Source organism: Arvicola amphibius, chromosome 2 (genome assembly GCF_903992535.2).
Source record: "Arvicola amphibius chromosome 2, mArvAmp1.2, whole genome shotgun sequence".
Lineage (NCBI taxonomy): Eukaryota > Metazoa > Chordata > Mammalia > Rodentia > Cricetidae > Arvicola > Arvicola amphibius.
In genome coordinates this window covers 127043692-127056408 of record NC_052048.2, presented here as the reverse complement: position 1 = coordinate 127056408, position 12717 = coordinate 127043692, and the positions used below count along the sequence as shown (strand labels likewise).

At 36.9% G+C, this 12717-nt stretch overlaps 1 protein-coding gene across 1 annotated transcript in view; it reads left to right on the top strand.

Moving 5' to 3' along the window:
- The window catches only part of Birc6 (baculoviral IAP repeat containing 6), a 181515-nt gene that overhangs the window by 62132 nt on the left and 106666 nt on the right, over positions 1 to 12717 (top strand). Inside the window, 9 exon segments of the mRNA XM_038320792.1 lie at positions 856 to 1016; positions 1967 to 2098; positions 2552 to 2683; positions 5402 to 5580; positions 6944 to 7077; positions 7920 to 8081; positions 8177 to 8308; positions 8795 to 8892; positions 11333 to 11480. Coding sequence (XP_038176720.1) covers positions 856 to 1016; positions 1967 to 2098; positions 2552 to 2683; positions 5402 to 5580; positions 6944 to 7077; positions 7920 to 8081; positions 8177 to 8308; positions 8795 to 8892; positions 11333 to 11480 — 1278 coding nt within the window.

Below are 12717 nucleotides of genomic sequence, written 5' to 3'. Positions count from 1 at the left end.
CTAAGGTAAAATCATTGCCCTAAGTTTCAGTTTCACCTCTCTTTTATCAGACAGTTATCTTCTCTTTATAGTTCATGGAAAATAGCTTTTCTCTCCCTATCTCTTTCTCTTTTTTTTTTTTTGTTTGTTTGTTTGTTTGTTTGTTTAAAGTCAGGATTTCTCTGGGTAGCCTTGGCAGTCCAGGAGCTCACTCTCTATACTTGACTGGCCTCAAATTCACCTGTCTCTGCCTCTCAAGTGCTTGGATTAAAGGTGTGCATCACCACACTTGGTTGACAATAATTTCTTTTAAAAATAAAACATGAAGCCGGGCTGTGGTGGCGCACGCCTTTAATCCCAGCACTCGGGAGGCAGAGGCAGGCGGATCTTTGAGTTCGAGGCCAGCCTGGTCTACAAAAGCTAGTTCCAGGACAGGCTCTAGAAACTACAGGGAAACCCTATCTCGAAAAACCAAAAAAATAAATAAATAAATAAATAAAACATGAGCTTATTTTTATTTATTCCTATGCATATATTTGTGTATGCCATATGTGTTTGAATGACCATAGATGCCCAAAAGGCTATCACTATTGGAGTTAGTGGTTGTTATCAGCTGCCCAGTATGAGTGCTTGCAGATGAATTTGGGTCCTCTGGTAAAGTGTTCTTTTAACTACCGAGCCATCTCTTCAGCCTCTGTCTTCCTTTTCTTTTTGAGGCTATATCTTTGTACCTCAGTTTTGTCTAGAGCTCTCTGCATCTCAGAATATGTTGGGATGTAAAAAACAAGGAATAGGAAAGGTGATGTGATGTTGATGATATTACTATGTATAAGGAATATTTTTGCTTTCCTTAACATTTTTCACCTTTTGTGACAGCAACAGCTGGGATGAACATGTATTTGAATTAGTTCTTCCTAAAGCCTGTATGGTTGGACATGTAGACTTCAAATTTGTTCTGAACTCGAACATCACCAGTGTTCCCCAGATACAAGTGACACTGCTGAAGAACAAGGCTCCGGGCCTAGGGAAAACCAATGGTAAGAGTGGTCAGAGTTAATGTTGGAAGACCTTGTTTTGTGGTTGGTGTCACTACAGAAGCTTGACTGGTGGTTTTGGTGGCTCTTCCTGCTCCTGATAGTTGTTGACCTACTTAGGGTCAGAGTCATTGAAAGGACATTTCAGATTTTCCAGTAATTCTGCAAATTATGAGGGTGATTAGTTTAATCAAGTCTTTGTGAAGTGACTTTAGTTCCACTTCTGTGTCTGCTAGCTTTATGCTTTGTCTTTTTTAAGGAAAACTTGGTGGCAACAAAAACATTTTTGGAAATTACTATTTAAAAGTAATAAGTCAAGCTAGCCTTTCATGTAATGCCAGAAATAATACCAATTTTTTTTGTGGATTTACTATGGTAGGAACTAGATGTGACTTCTCAGTATTTTCTTTTTTTCTCCCTTCTTTTTTCTTTAAAAATGATTTAAAAACTTGAGAATGAATTGAGTTTAAAATGGCACCCCAACACTAAGAGTACAAATACTCAAATCTGAAAATTTTCCTGTGCCAGAAATTTCTTGTGTGTTTGCATACTTAATTGAGGGGTCGGTCGGTCGGTCGGTCGGTCTGTCTGTCTGTCTGTCTGTCTGTCTGTCTGTCTGTCTGTCTGTCTCTCTCTGTATTCTCATGACATTTTCATGTAATGAATCTAGGACTTAGGCAATTGGTATTTTGTGGGTATTTGTACTATGCAGCTTAGGGAAGAACTTCTAATTTAATTGCCAACAATTATATCTTTAGGCAAATATTTTATTATCATTTGTAGAGGAGAAAGTATAAAATCATTGAGTTTAATTTTCTCCTCTTGACACCAACCATTTTATATTAACTATGGTGAAAATCGTAGTTCCCTGTTTAGCAGAAGGTTTTAGATTTTTAGACACAAAATTATTGATACTAAGCAAAATTAAGTTTACTAATATTTTTATCCTCTAGAAACAGCAGTAGATAGGCAGATCACCTTTCCTTTGTCTCCAGCTCTTAACATTGAAGTGGAACAAAATGGGAACCCGTCTCTGGTTGATATGAATGAAGAAATGCAGCACATGGATGTAGAGGAGTCACAGTGTGAGTTCAACCACAGAGCTGTTGTCCCTGGCAGTAAAGGAGTAGTGGTCTTAATGCATTCTCTTGGGGAAGACTTCCTTGTGGCTTGCAAGAGCTTGGTTTTAAGAATATGATTAAAAAGTAATTCTGCTTTCGCAATGTGCTGTAACTTTCAGTTCATCTTTGAAATATAGCTGCACTAATACTTGCGTTCTACTTAATACCTTGTGATTTGAATCAAGTCATGATTCTATGGATCCTGTCTTGAAAATCAAGGTGAAATATAAAATGAGAGTGGTAAACAACACATAACATAGATGATTGATTATACTTCCTTAGCATAATGATGATCTTGTTTGAACATGTTTTATGTATTGTATTTTGTGTGGTGGTATCACGTAAATGGGATGTGTATATCTTTATTGGATTTCCAATAATACACTGAAAGAAAAAATATGTTATTTTTCTCTTTAGGTCTTAGATTATGTCCGTTTTTAGAGGATCATAAAGAAGACATTCTGTGTGGCCCAGTATGGCTTGCTAGTGGTCTTGATCTATCAGGTCATGCTGGGATGTTGACATTGACAAGCCCCAAACTTGTTAAAGGTAAAGTAACTTATTTTATAGAAGCAGAATGAATAATACCAGCATAATAAAAAGATGCTTTGAAAATTGATCACAGAGATGCCGTTTTGTTCATAACTTCGATTAAAACTTCTAGCCTCACGGCTGGAGATATGGCTCAGAGGGTAAGAGCACTGGCTGCTCTTCCAGAGTTCAATTCCCAGCAACCACATGGTGGCTCATAACCGTCTATAATGAGATCTGGTGCCCTCTACTGGCCCACAGGAATACATGCAGGCAGAATATTGTATATATAATAAAAAAACAAAAACAAAAAAAACCATCACCACCAAACTTCTAGCCTCCTATGTGTGAAGTTATCAGCTATCATAAGTACCTATTTATGTGAAACTTTGATTCTAGGTTTTGGGGGTCTTGATGTGTCTGTGAGATAGGGTTATGAAGCTTCTTTGCAGTTTTGTGTTTTAGGAAAGTACATGATGTATATAGGGTTCAGCACTATACCCAGTGGGTGGTTTTGAAACATACACCCCCAGATAAAGGTAAGTTCTGAATATACAAGTTTTATTGTACTTCATGACTGTATGTCATTTGTTCATAAAAGATGTGTGATCCTATGATGTGTTTGGGTTCATTCTGGAAGGTAGTTGTACAAAAAATCTGTTGTATTATTTAGTATAAATGAACGTTGTAAAGAAAAAGTGGTTAGACTAAATGGGGACACGTTACATTTCATGTCTCAGCAAAGACTTAGTGTTTGGCAGTATTTTTTTTCTTCTTTAATCTCCCTTATGATCTCACAATCTTCCCTCCCTCCCTCCCTCCCTTTCTCTCCCTCCCTCCCTCCCTCCCTCCCTCCCTCCCTCCCTCCCTCTCTCCCTCCCTCCCTCCCCTGAGGCAGGATCTCTATGTAGCCCTGACTATCCTGATACTCATTATGTAAATCAGGCTGGACTGAAAATCAGAGCTCCATTTGCCTCCAGAGTGCTAGGATTAAAGGTCTGCACCACCATACCTGGCCCTCATGATCTTTAAAATTATAGAACTGTGATTGTAAAATTTTAACAGGAGAATAAAAGTATTAGTTGTTTCAAAGGAAAGCTTGAAGAAGGAAGATTGAGGTGGAGAGTCATGTCAGATCCCAGTAGACTATACATTAGAGTGTAACAGTACCAGGGCAACTTGGGTCAGAGAGAAACATGTTTAGTATAGTCCAGCACTTAGAAGCACACAGAAATGAGGAAAATAGTGGTAGTTATTGATGCTATTAAAAGATTTAGTACGTATTATAGCATCAGTTTGATGATTTGTTAGGTGTATTTATTCGAGGATATTTTACATTATAGATGGGATCTATGAGACTGCATTATAAAGTTAGTAAATGTTGAATTCTTTTTTTTCTTACAAGAGTTTTAGTTAACTCCAAGGTGTAGATACTATTGTATATGAGAAAGAACTGAACCACAAGAAGGTATTTATCACATGCCTTAAAAGGGCTGTTACTATCCAAAAACTGGTAGTTAAAGCAAAACTGTTTCTTTTCTTCTAGGAAACCAACCTACCTACTTTTCTCCCTCTCTCTCTCTCTCCCTCTCTTTCTCTGTGTTTTTTTTTGTTTGTTTGTTTGTTTGTTTGTTTTTTGAGACAGGGTTTCTCTCTGTAGCTCTGGTCTTGGGACTTGCTAGCCTTGAACTCAAAGAAATCCGCCTGTCTCTGTCTCCCAAGTGCTGGGATTAAAGGCGCACACTACCACTGCTCAGAGCTAAAGTCTGTCATTGATTTTTAACTATAACGATTAAAATGATTTGTGTCTGTTTTTACACACACACACACACACACATGGACATATGACGTTTATGGTGGCTCAGTGGTTAAGAGACCTGAGTTCAATACAGTTCCCTTTACAGGACTTTAAACACCTATCTTCCAAAGGCATTGAACTCACATGCGTAAGGACATAACTCAGACACACACACTTGCACATAATCAAAAGATGAAAATAATTTAAAAAAGACTAGGGCTGGAGAGATGGCTTACTGGTTAAGAGCACTGATTGTTCTTCCAGAAGACCGAGTTGCAATTCCCACTTGGTAAGTCACAACTTTCTATAACTCCAGTTCCAGGAAATCTAGTGCCCTTGCATAGACATACACGCAGGCGAATCAGTAGTGCATGTAAAAAATGAATTAAAGAAGATGGCTAGATAGATCTTAGAGCACATTCTACCATAGTCATTTGTTGAAAGTAGTCCCCTCCCCTATAAACAATTTACTTTTGTGTTTTCTATAGTTTACAAAATTCTACCACTAAAATAAATAATGTCATTAGAACAACATATGCCAAATGATTTCTATAGTCAAAAATTTTCTCATTGGAATAGATAATGTGAAATGATATTTATAGTCAACTTTTTTCTTGTTTTCTATTTTTGAAGTCAGGGTTTCTATGTGTAACAGCTCTGGCTGTCCTTGAATTCACAGAGATCTCTTGTCTTCTGAGTGCTGTGATTTAAAGCGTGTACTGCCAATATCTGGCACAATTTTTTCTCTTATACTCTTATAAAGCTTTATTTATTTTGCTATCATGTTGAAATTGTTCCATTATGTAATCAGAAAGCATAAATTGGAATTTCTGGCTTTGTATAGTTTTCTTTTCGTAGAGTTTGTATTTACCTTGCTCTATAATGATGAAAAAGCTTACTTTTTTGGCAATAAGTTCTTTATCTCTCCACGCCTACAGGTATGGCAGGAGGGAAATATCGCTCGTTTTTAATCCATGTCAAAGCAGTTAGTGAAAGAGGAGCAGATGAGATGTGTAGCGGTGGCATGCGTCCTGTTGTGAGACTTCCATCTCTGAAACACCAGGGTCACAAGGGCTACTCACTTGCTTCTCTCTTGGCAAAGGTTGCAGCAGGCAAGGTATGAATCCTATATTTGAACAGGACAATTCTATGGCTGAGATTTGTTGGAAGGCCTGCTTATCTTGTTTGATGGTTCGTTTGCTGCTCGGTCTTTTGGTAATTTTCCCTGCCATGAAATCAAAAAATATTTAATTATAATCAAGAAGATGTTTTGAATTAGCTTTGGATAAATAATTTAGTTATTCTTTCTTTCCTTTTTTTTTTGTATTGTTTTTCCAGAGTGGGTTTTTTTGCATAGCTTTGGCTGACCTGGAACTAGCTCTGTAGACCAGGCCTGCCTCTGCCTCCTGAGAACTGGGATTAATGGCACATGCCACCACCACCCAGCTAATAATTTAGCTTTTATAAATTGTGCTCATTCAATAGGAAGTATTTTTAGAAGTATTCCCTGTAAACTCAGGGCTTTATTGTTTATATGATCTTTTGAGAAGGCTGCTCTAAATAATTTTAGAGACAGCCTTGATCTTCCTCGCTAATTTTCTTCCTATTTGTCTGAATGTGGATTTTCCTATACTTGGGATTTATTTCTTTGTAGTAATATGATGTTATGCTCTTTGGACTCTTTTGGGGGACCCACCATCCAGCTCCCAAATAAATCACACACACAGTCTAATTTATAAATGTCTGGCCTTAGCTTGGCGTATTTTGTGCCTGCTTTTCTTAACTTACATTATCTCGTCTACCCTTTGACCTTTGTGTTTTTCCTGTTCTTTCACTTCTCTAACTCTTACTCTTACTCCATGGATTGCTGTGTTGCTGGGTGGCGGGTCTCTGATGTCCTGCTTCTTCATTAGATACTACTCTGAACCCCATCTCCCAGTTCTCTCCTGTATATTCTTTCTGCCTGCCTGTCCCGCTTATCCTTTCTCTTACCTCACTATTGGCCATTCAGATATTTATTAGACCTTCAGGTGTTCAAGACGGGAAAATTATCACAGCTTCACAGAGTTAAGCAAATGCAACTTAAAAGTAACACACTTTAATATTACCAATATTTTTTTTACTATTATTATTGTTTAGAAACATTAGCAATATTATTAGTAACACCCTTATCACTTTGGATTTGCATAGGCCTTCTAGTTTTTCAAGGACTTTATCAGAGTTAATCCTCAAAGTAACTCTGAGGTAGTCCAAATATTTCTGTATTTCTGTAGCTGGTGACTAGACTCAAAGTTTTGGTTGTATAATTTTTCCTTGTTGGGCTTTTAAAATCTTGACTATATTTTTCCTGTTAAAATTTTGTGGAAAAATAGGCATTTATCAGTTCAATCTAGAATGCATTTTTTGCTATTTAGAATCTTTTTATTTTATATTTTTAGTTGCATTTGTTTATCTTAAATTATTTCATTTTCTGTGCTTAGGAAAAGTCATCTAATGTTAAAAATGAAAATGCAGGAAGCACTCGTAAGTCTGAAAATCTCCGGGGTTGTGACTTACTTCAAGAAGTCTCTGTCACCATTCGGAGATTTAAGAAAACTTCAATTTCTAAGGAAAGGTAATCACATTTCATTAGTCTTCTATTCTTTTTTCTGTTTGTTGTTTCAAGTCTCAGGTACTTCCTGGCTGACATTGAACTGATTCTCCTGCCTCCAACTCCTACCTCCTTGGATTTAAGGTATGCCTCACCACATGTGGAGATTCTATTACTATAACAATAAAATACGAATGAACGCATGATTGAATGTCTTTCACCTAGAAGTATTTGCTTGCTTTCCCATTCTCTAAGTAAATTACAGTCTCTGAGGATATTTTTAATTGTGCTCAGTAATTTATTTCTGGTCATTGTATTACTTACTGTGTATGAGGAATAGGTAAGAAATGTAAGAAGCATGATTTGATGTCTCAGCTACACTCTGTTAGATCACATTGTAAACTTGTTTTTCTTTAAAACATCTTATGAATTCTGTATTTCACATAAGACTATTTTTAAAGCCTTTTTATCATTTTTTAAAATTCTCTTCTTTTGCTTTGAACCTAGGTCCTTAATAATGCTGTCAAGTCCTCTGCTACTGAACTACCCAATTCTGAAAATTTAATTTTTTTATTATTATTGTTGTTGTTGTTGTTTTTGGTTTTTGAGACGGATGTGTGTGTGTGTGTGTGTGTATGTATGTATCTCTGGCTGTCCTGGAACTCACTTTGTAGACCAGACTGGCTTTGAACTGACAGATTCACCAGACTCTGCCTCCCCGAGTGTTAGGGTTAAGGAAAGGCATGCCTCACCACTATCCAGCTGATATTTATTATTTTAAATGAAACACTGTATAACCCTTTATGTTGTATAGCAGTAGTCTGATTGTTTTCACTGGTATAAATACACTGTATATCTCTTTTTAGGGTTCAGCGTTGTGCCATGTTACAGTTTTCAGAATTCCATGAGAAACTTCTTAATACTCTTTGTAGAAGATCAGATGATGGTCAAGTCACAGAACACGCTCAGAGTCTTGTTTTGGATGCTCTCTGCTGGTTAGCTGGAGTCCATTCAAATGGACCTGGCAGGTTAATAATTAGGATTTTGCTTACCTTAATGCCTGTCCCTTGACTGCTAAGATTCAGAGACCAAACGAGCCTGTCTGTTTGCTCTTATTTTGCAGCTCAAAGGAAGGAAATGAGTGCCTACTTTCAAAAACACGAAAATGTCTTTCAGACATTGTACGTGTTTGCTTCTTCGAGGCAGGACGAAGTATAGCCCATAAATGTGCCCGATTTCTAGCCTTGTGCATTAGGTTGGTATGTTTTTATTTCAAAGTATACTTTTAATTGTGTCTATGGTTTGGGGTTGATATATTGTCTATGATGTGATTTAATTCTCATCTAATCCATGAGTAAGTCTTGAACAGTTGCTAAAGAAGAATTTGGGGTCTTTAGTGTAAAATGCAATGTTAAATAAATCTGCTGAGTTTAATTACTGTAATTGTGAGAATTCGAGTGGTGCCCTTCCCCCACTCTTACTGCTTGATTGTTCACCACCTTATTCCTTGTCTTGCTAAGTTCTCTAACATCACCTAACTGTCTAGGAAGTATTTAAGAGGAATGGTACCTGCTGATTAGCCCTTCTTTTAGTAACTGTAGTCGTCTAACTTGGAGGGAAAAACTTTTGGTGACTTGACTTTTTTTTTTTAATTTTCAAGTATTATGCCAAGTTTACGGTTGAATTTAAATAATAAAAAATGTGTTTAATATTTTTCTTTTTTTAATAAACGATTTTCCAGTAATGGCAAATGTGACCCCTGTCAGCCTGGATTTGGATCTGTTCTGTTGAAGGCTTTACTTGATAATATGTGCTTTTTGCCAGCAGCAGCAACTGGTGGTATGTAAACTTACTTTAATAACAAGTAGTTATACTGAATAATGTAATTAGTACATACTTTGGTATTGGGTGTGCTTGTGTTTGTGTATAGGTGCACTTATGAGTATAGTGCATTTGGGGGCATCAGCTTCTCAGGTATAATTTCTCTTAAATGTTGTCTGTCTTCCTTTAGAATCAATGTCCCTCATTGGCCTCCAGCCTTACTATTAGACTAAGCTGGGTGTCCTGTGGATTTCAATGAGCCTTCTGTCTGCATCTCCCCAGCATGCCATCATGCCCATTTTTAAAGATGTGTTCTTAGAGTTTGGATTTAGGTCTCCCATCATGTATATTAGGTCTATACTCACTAAACCAATTTACCAGTCCTGTATGTATTTCTTGAGGGGTTAGTAACTGCGGTTCTTTTTTTGCATATACTTTCTGTTTAATAATAGTAAGGAGAGGTGAGTTGAGTCTGTAATTCAGGACACTTGGCTACTGTGCCTGATATGTTGAGCCCTGTCTCTGAAAACCCGCCTTGGGATGGGGGGCGGTGTCTAACTCCCTGCACATATATTCGGACCTCTTCACATGTGCTGTGGCATTTGTATCCACAAGCATATACATTTACATACAATAAATAAATATAATTTAAAAAATAATAATTACCATCAGTAGATAAGAGGCACAGGTAGTTTCAAGTCATCTTGACATAGTTTTTTCTTTAACATTAAAATTATTGAATTGTTTAGTTGTTTACTGACTGTAGATCATGTATCACAAACTGCAATGCCAAAAAATTCTATGGAGATGTCATAGATAAAATAGTTGAGCTGCCATTGCATGTGCCTATATATTATATTATTGCAAGTGACTGTGGCAAATTGAATTCTCCTCAAGGGCCCAGTGAGGATTCTATAGAAGTACTTTCTAAGAATAAATGTGGTTATCAAAAAGGGATTTGCAAAGCTGTCCCCCCAATAATACATGCATAAGGTAAAAAAAAAAAGTAAAAGAGACTTTTGTATGTGTTCTTTTGCTGTTACTGTGAAGGAATGCCTATTTAGCCTTTTAATCTGTGTGTGTGTGTGAGTGAGAGAGAGAGAGAGAGAGAGAGAGAGAGAGAGAGAGAGAGAGAGAGAGAGAGAATCAGAGAGAGACAGAATGAGAATGAGTGTGTAGGTGGATCTGTTTTTAATTTATTTTAGGTGAGCTTTTGCCTTCATGTAAGGATGTCATGTGTTTGCAGTGCCCTAGGAGACCTGGAAGGGGCTGCAGATCCTCTAAAGCTAGTCATGGGGTTGTGAACTACCATGAGGATACTGGAAACCAACCTAGATTTTACGCAAAAGAACCAAGTGCTCTTATCTGCTGAACCATCTCTGCAGCCTGATGTTTTTATAGGTGTTTCTCACAGTGTTCTGTGGCGTCCTTGTTTATTTATTCATTTATTTACCTATCTAATTTTGAGATGGTCTCTACAGAGGATGGAATATTACATTCTTTTGCTCACTGTAATAACCTCTGATCTTCCACAGATTCTTACAGGTTTTTTTTTATAGTTGGTTGCTAAAATTCTGGCATGTAATTAGTACTAAGATTTCTTTATTAAATATCTGATTTGCCATGGTCCTCCTATTCATGCTGCATTGGTTTTATCTGACATAATGTTGAGAGTGCTACTCCATTCGTTTACTGAAGTGTACTGTGTTAAGCTCATTGCCATCAAGTGTATAGAGGAGCTGTATTTCAGGTTAATTTGGCACTTCCAGTCTCTGCTTTTGTGGCTCTTTCTCACATTAATTTACTTTCTTTCTTTCTTTCTTTCTTCCTTTCTTTCTTTCTTTCTTTCTTTCTTTCTTTCTTTCTTTCTTTCTTTTTTTTTTTCTTTTTTTTTTTTTTGTTTGTTTTGGTTTGGTTTTTGGAGTTGGTGTCTCTGTGTGGCCATGGCTATTCTGGAACTTGCTAGATCAGGCTAGCCCTGAGATCTTCCTGCCTTTTTCTCCCAAATGCTTGGATTAAAGGTATACTCCACCATGCCTGGCACATTAATGTACTCTTAACAAAAGTTTGATTTAATATACCTTCTGAAAAATGTTTCAGATTTCTTATTGTGGATGGGATGGTGTGAATGCCACACTGCATACATGGAGGCCAAAGGGCAGTCTTACAGTGTTGATTTTGGGGATTAAGCTAACTATCAGTCTTGGGACAAGTGCCCATACCTGCTGAATCATTTTACCAGTCCTGAAATTCTTAATCTAAGACTTTTCCTTAGGATGCTGTTTATATTATTAGTGTTCTAGAATTTTTTTGTTCTTTCTTCCTAAATTGTTAAGGATTATCTTTCCAGAACAAGGAGTTACCTTTCTAATATAGGTAACTGTATTTATAAATATGTAAACTGAAGTTCTGTATGGTTGAGAAGGAGCAAAAGGTTTGATTCTATTGTTGTTTCTAGGTTCTGTCTATTGGTATTTTGTACTGCTAAATTACGTTAAGGATGAAGACTTGGCTGGGTGCAGTACGGCTTGTGCAGCTTTACTCACTGCCGTGTCCAGACAGTTGCAGGACAGACTGACACCACTGGAGGCGCTACTTCAAACAAGGTTAGCTTTAACATCTTAAATTATGAACAGTGCACACAGAACTGGTGATTGCTAGGTATCTTAATTGGAGTTTTGATTGTTGTGAAGAGACACCATGACCACAGCAACTCTTATAAAGGAAAACATTTAATGGGATTAGCTAACAGTTCATCATGGTGGGAAGCATAGCATTGTGCAGGCAGACATGGTGCTAGAGAAGGAGCTGAGAGTTTTACATCTTGACCCACAAGCAGCAGGAATTGAACTTTGAAACTGGGCATAGCTTGAGCGTAGGAAATCTCAAAGCTTACCATCTAACAAGGCCATACCTCCTAATAGTGCTGCTCTCCTTGGAGACCATTTTCTTTCAAAGTGTCATGCTAGGTACACTTGAAACAGTTTTTTACCTTAAAAAGTATATTTATGATGTACAAAATATTCTTCTAAATGTGACTAGTCTCATGTTTTCTCAGCCATTAGTAACATTCCATGGTGTTTATTCAGAGGGCTAATTATATTTTTTTAAAGTTATATATTTTCTTGTTTGTTTTTATTGTTTTGTTTTCTTTTGCCTGCATATTATATCTGTGTACCACATGCATGCAGTGTTATGGAGGCTAGAAAAGTGTGTTGGATCCCCTGCAACTGGAGTTACAGATGGTTGTGAGCTGCCATTTGTGTGCTGGGCATCAATCCCAAGTTCTCTGGAAGGACAGCCAGTGTGCTTAACTGTTAAGCTATCTTTCCAGCCCTATATTTAACAAAGATGCTTTGCTTTGCTAATGCAAGAGGCATGTAATATAATTTATTAATGGTACAACTTTATAGGTATAATTTTGTAAATCACTTGTTACTTTTACCTGAATTTCTTTAAATCTTCATGTAGTGAAATAACTTAAAGTTTGGATTTACAATTTTTCCTGGTCTTCAGCTATTAAAGAAAAATTTTAGATTTTACTTTATATGTGTGAGTGTTTTGCCTGCATGTACATAACTGGTTCCTGTGGATGTCAGAAGAGGGTGGCACATAACTTGGACCTGGAGTTACGAATGTTTGCATGAACCACCAAATGGGTGCTGGGAATCAAACCCTGGTCTTCTGTAGTAGCCACAAGTGCTCTCAACCACTAAGCCATTTTTCTAGCTCATGGTTTTCAACTTTTAAAGTTGGGAATTTCTTTATTTAGACCACTGCTTTTCTACTATGTTATAAATCCTGATTTTGATGAAATTTTTCTTAAAGTTTTTATTATTTCTT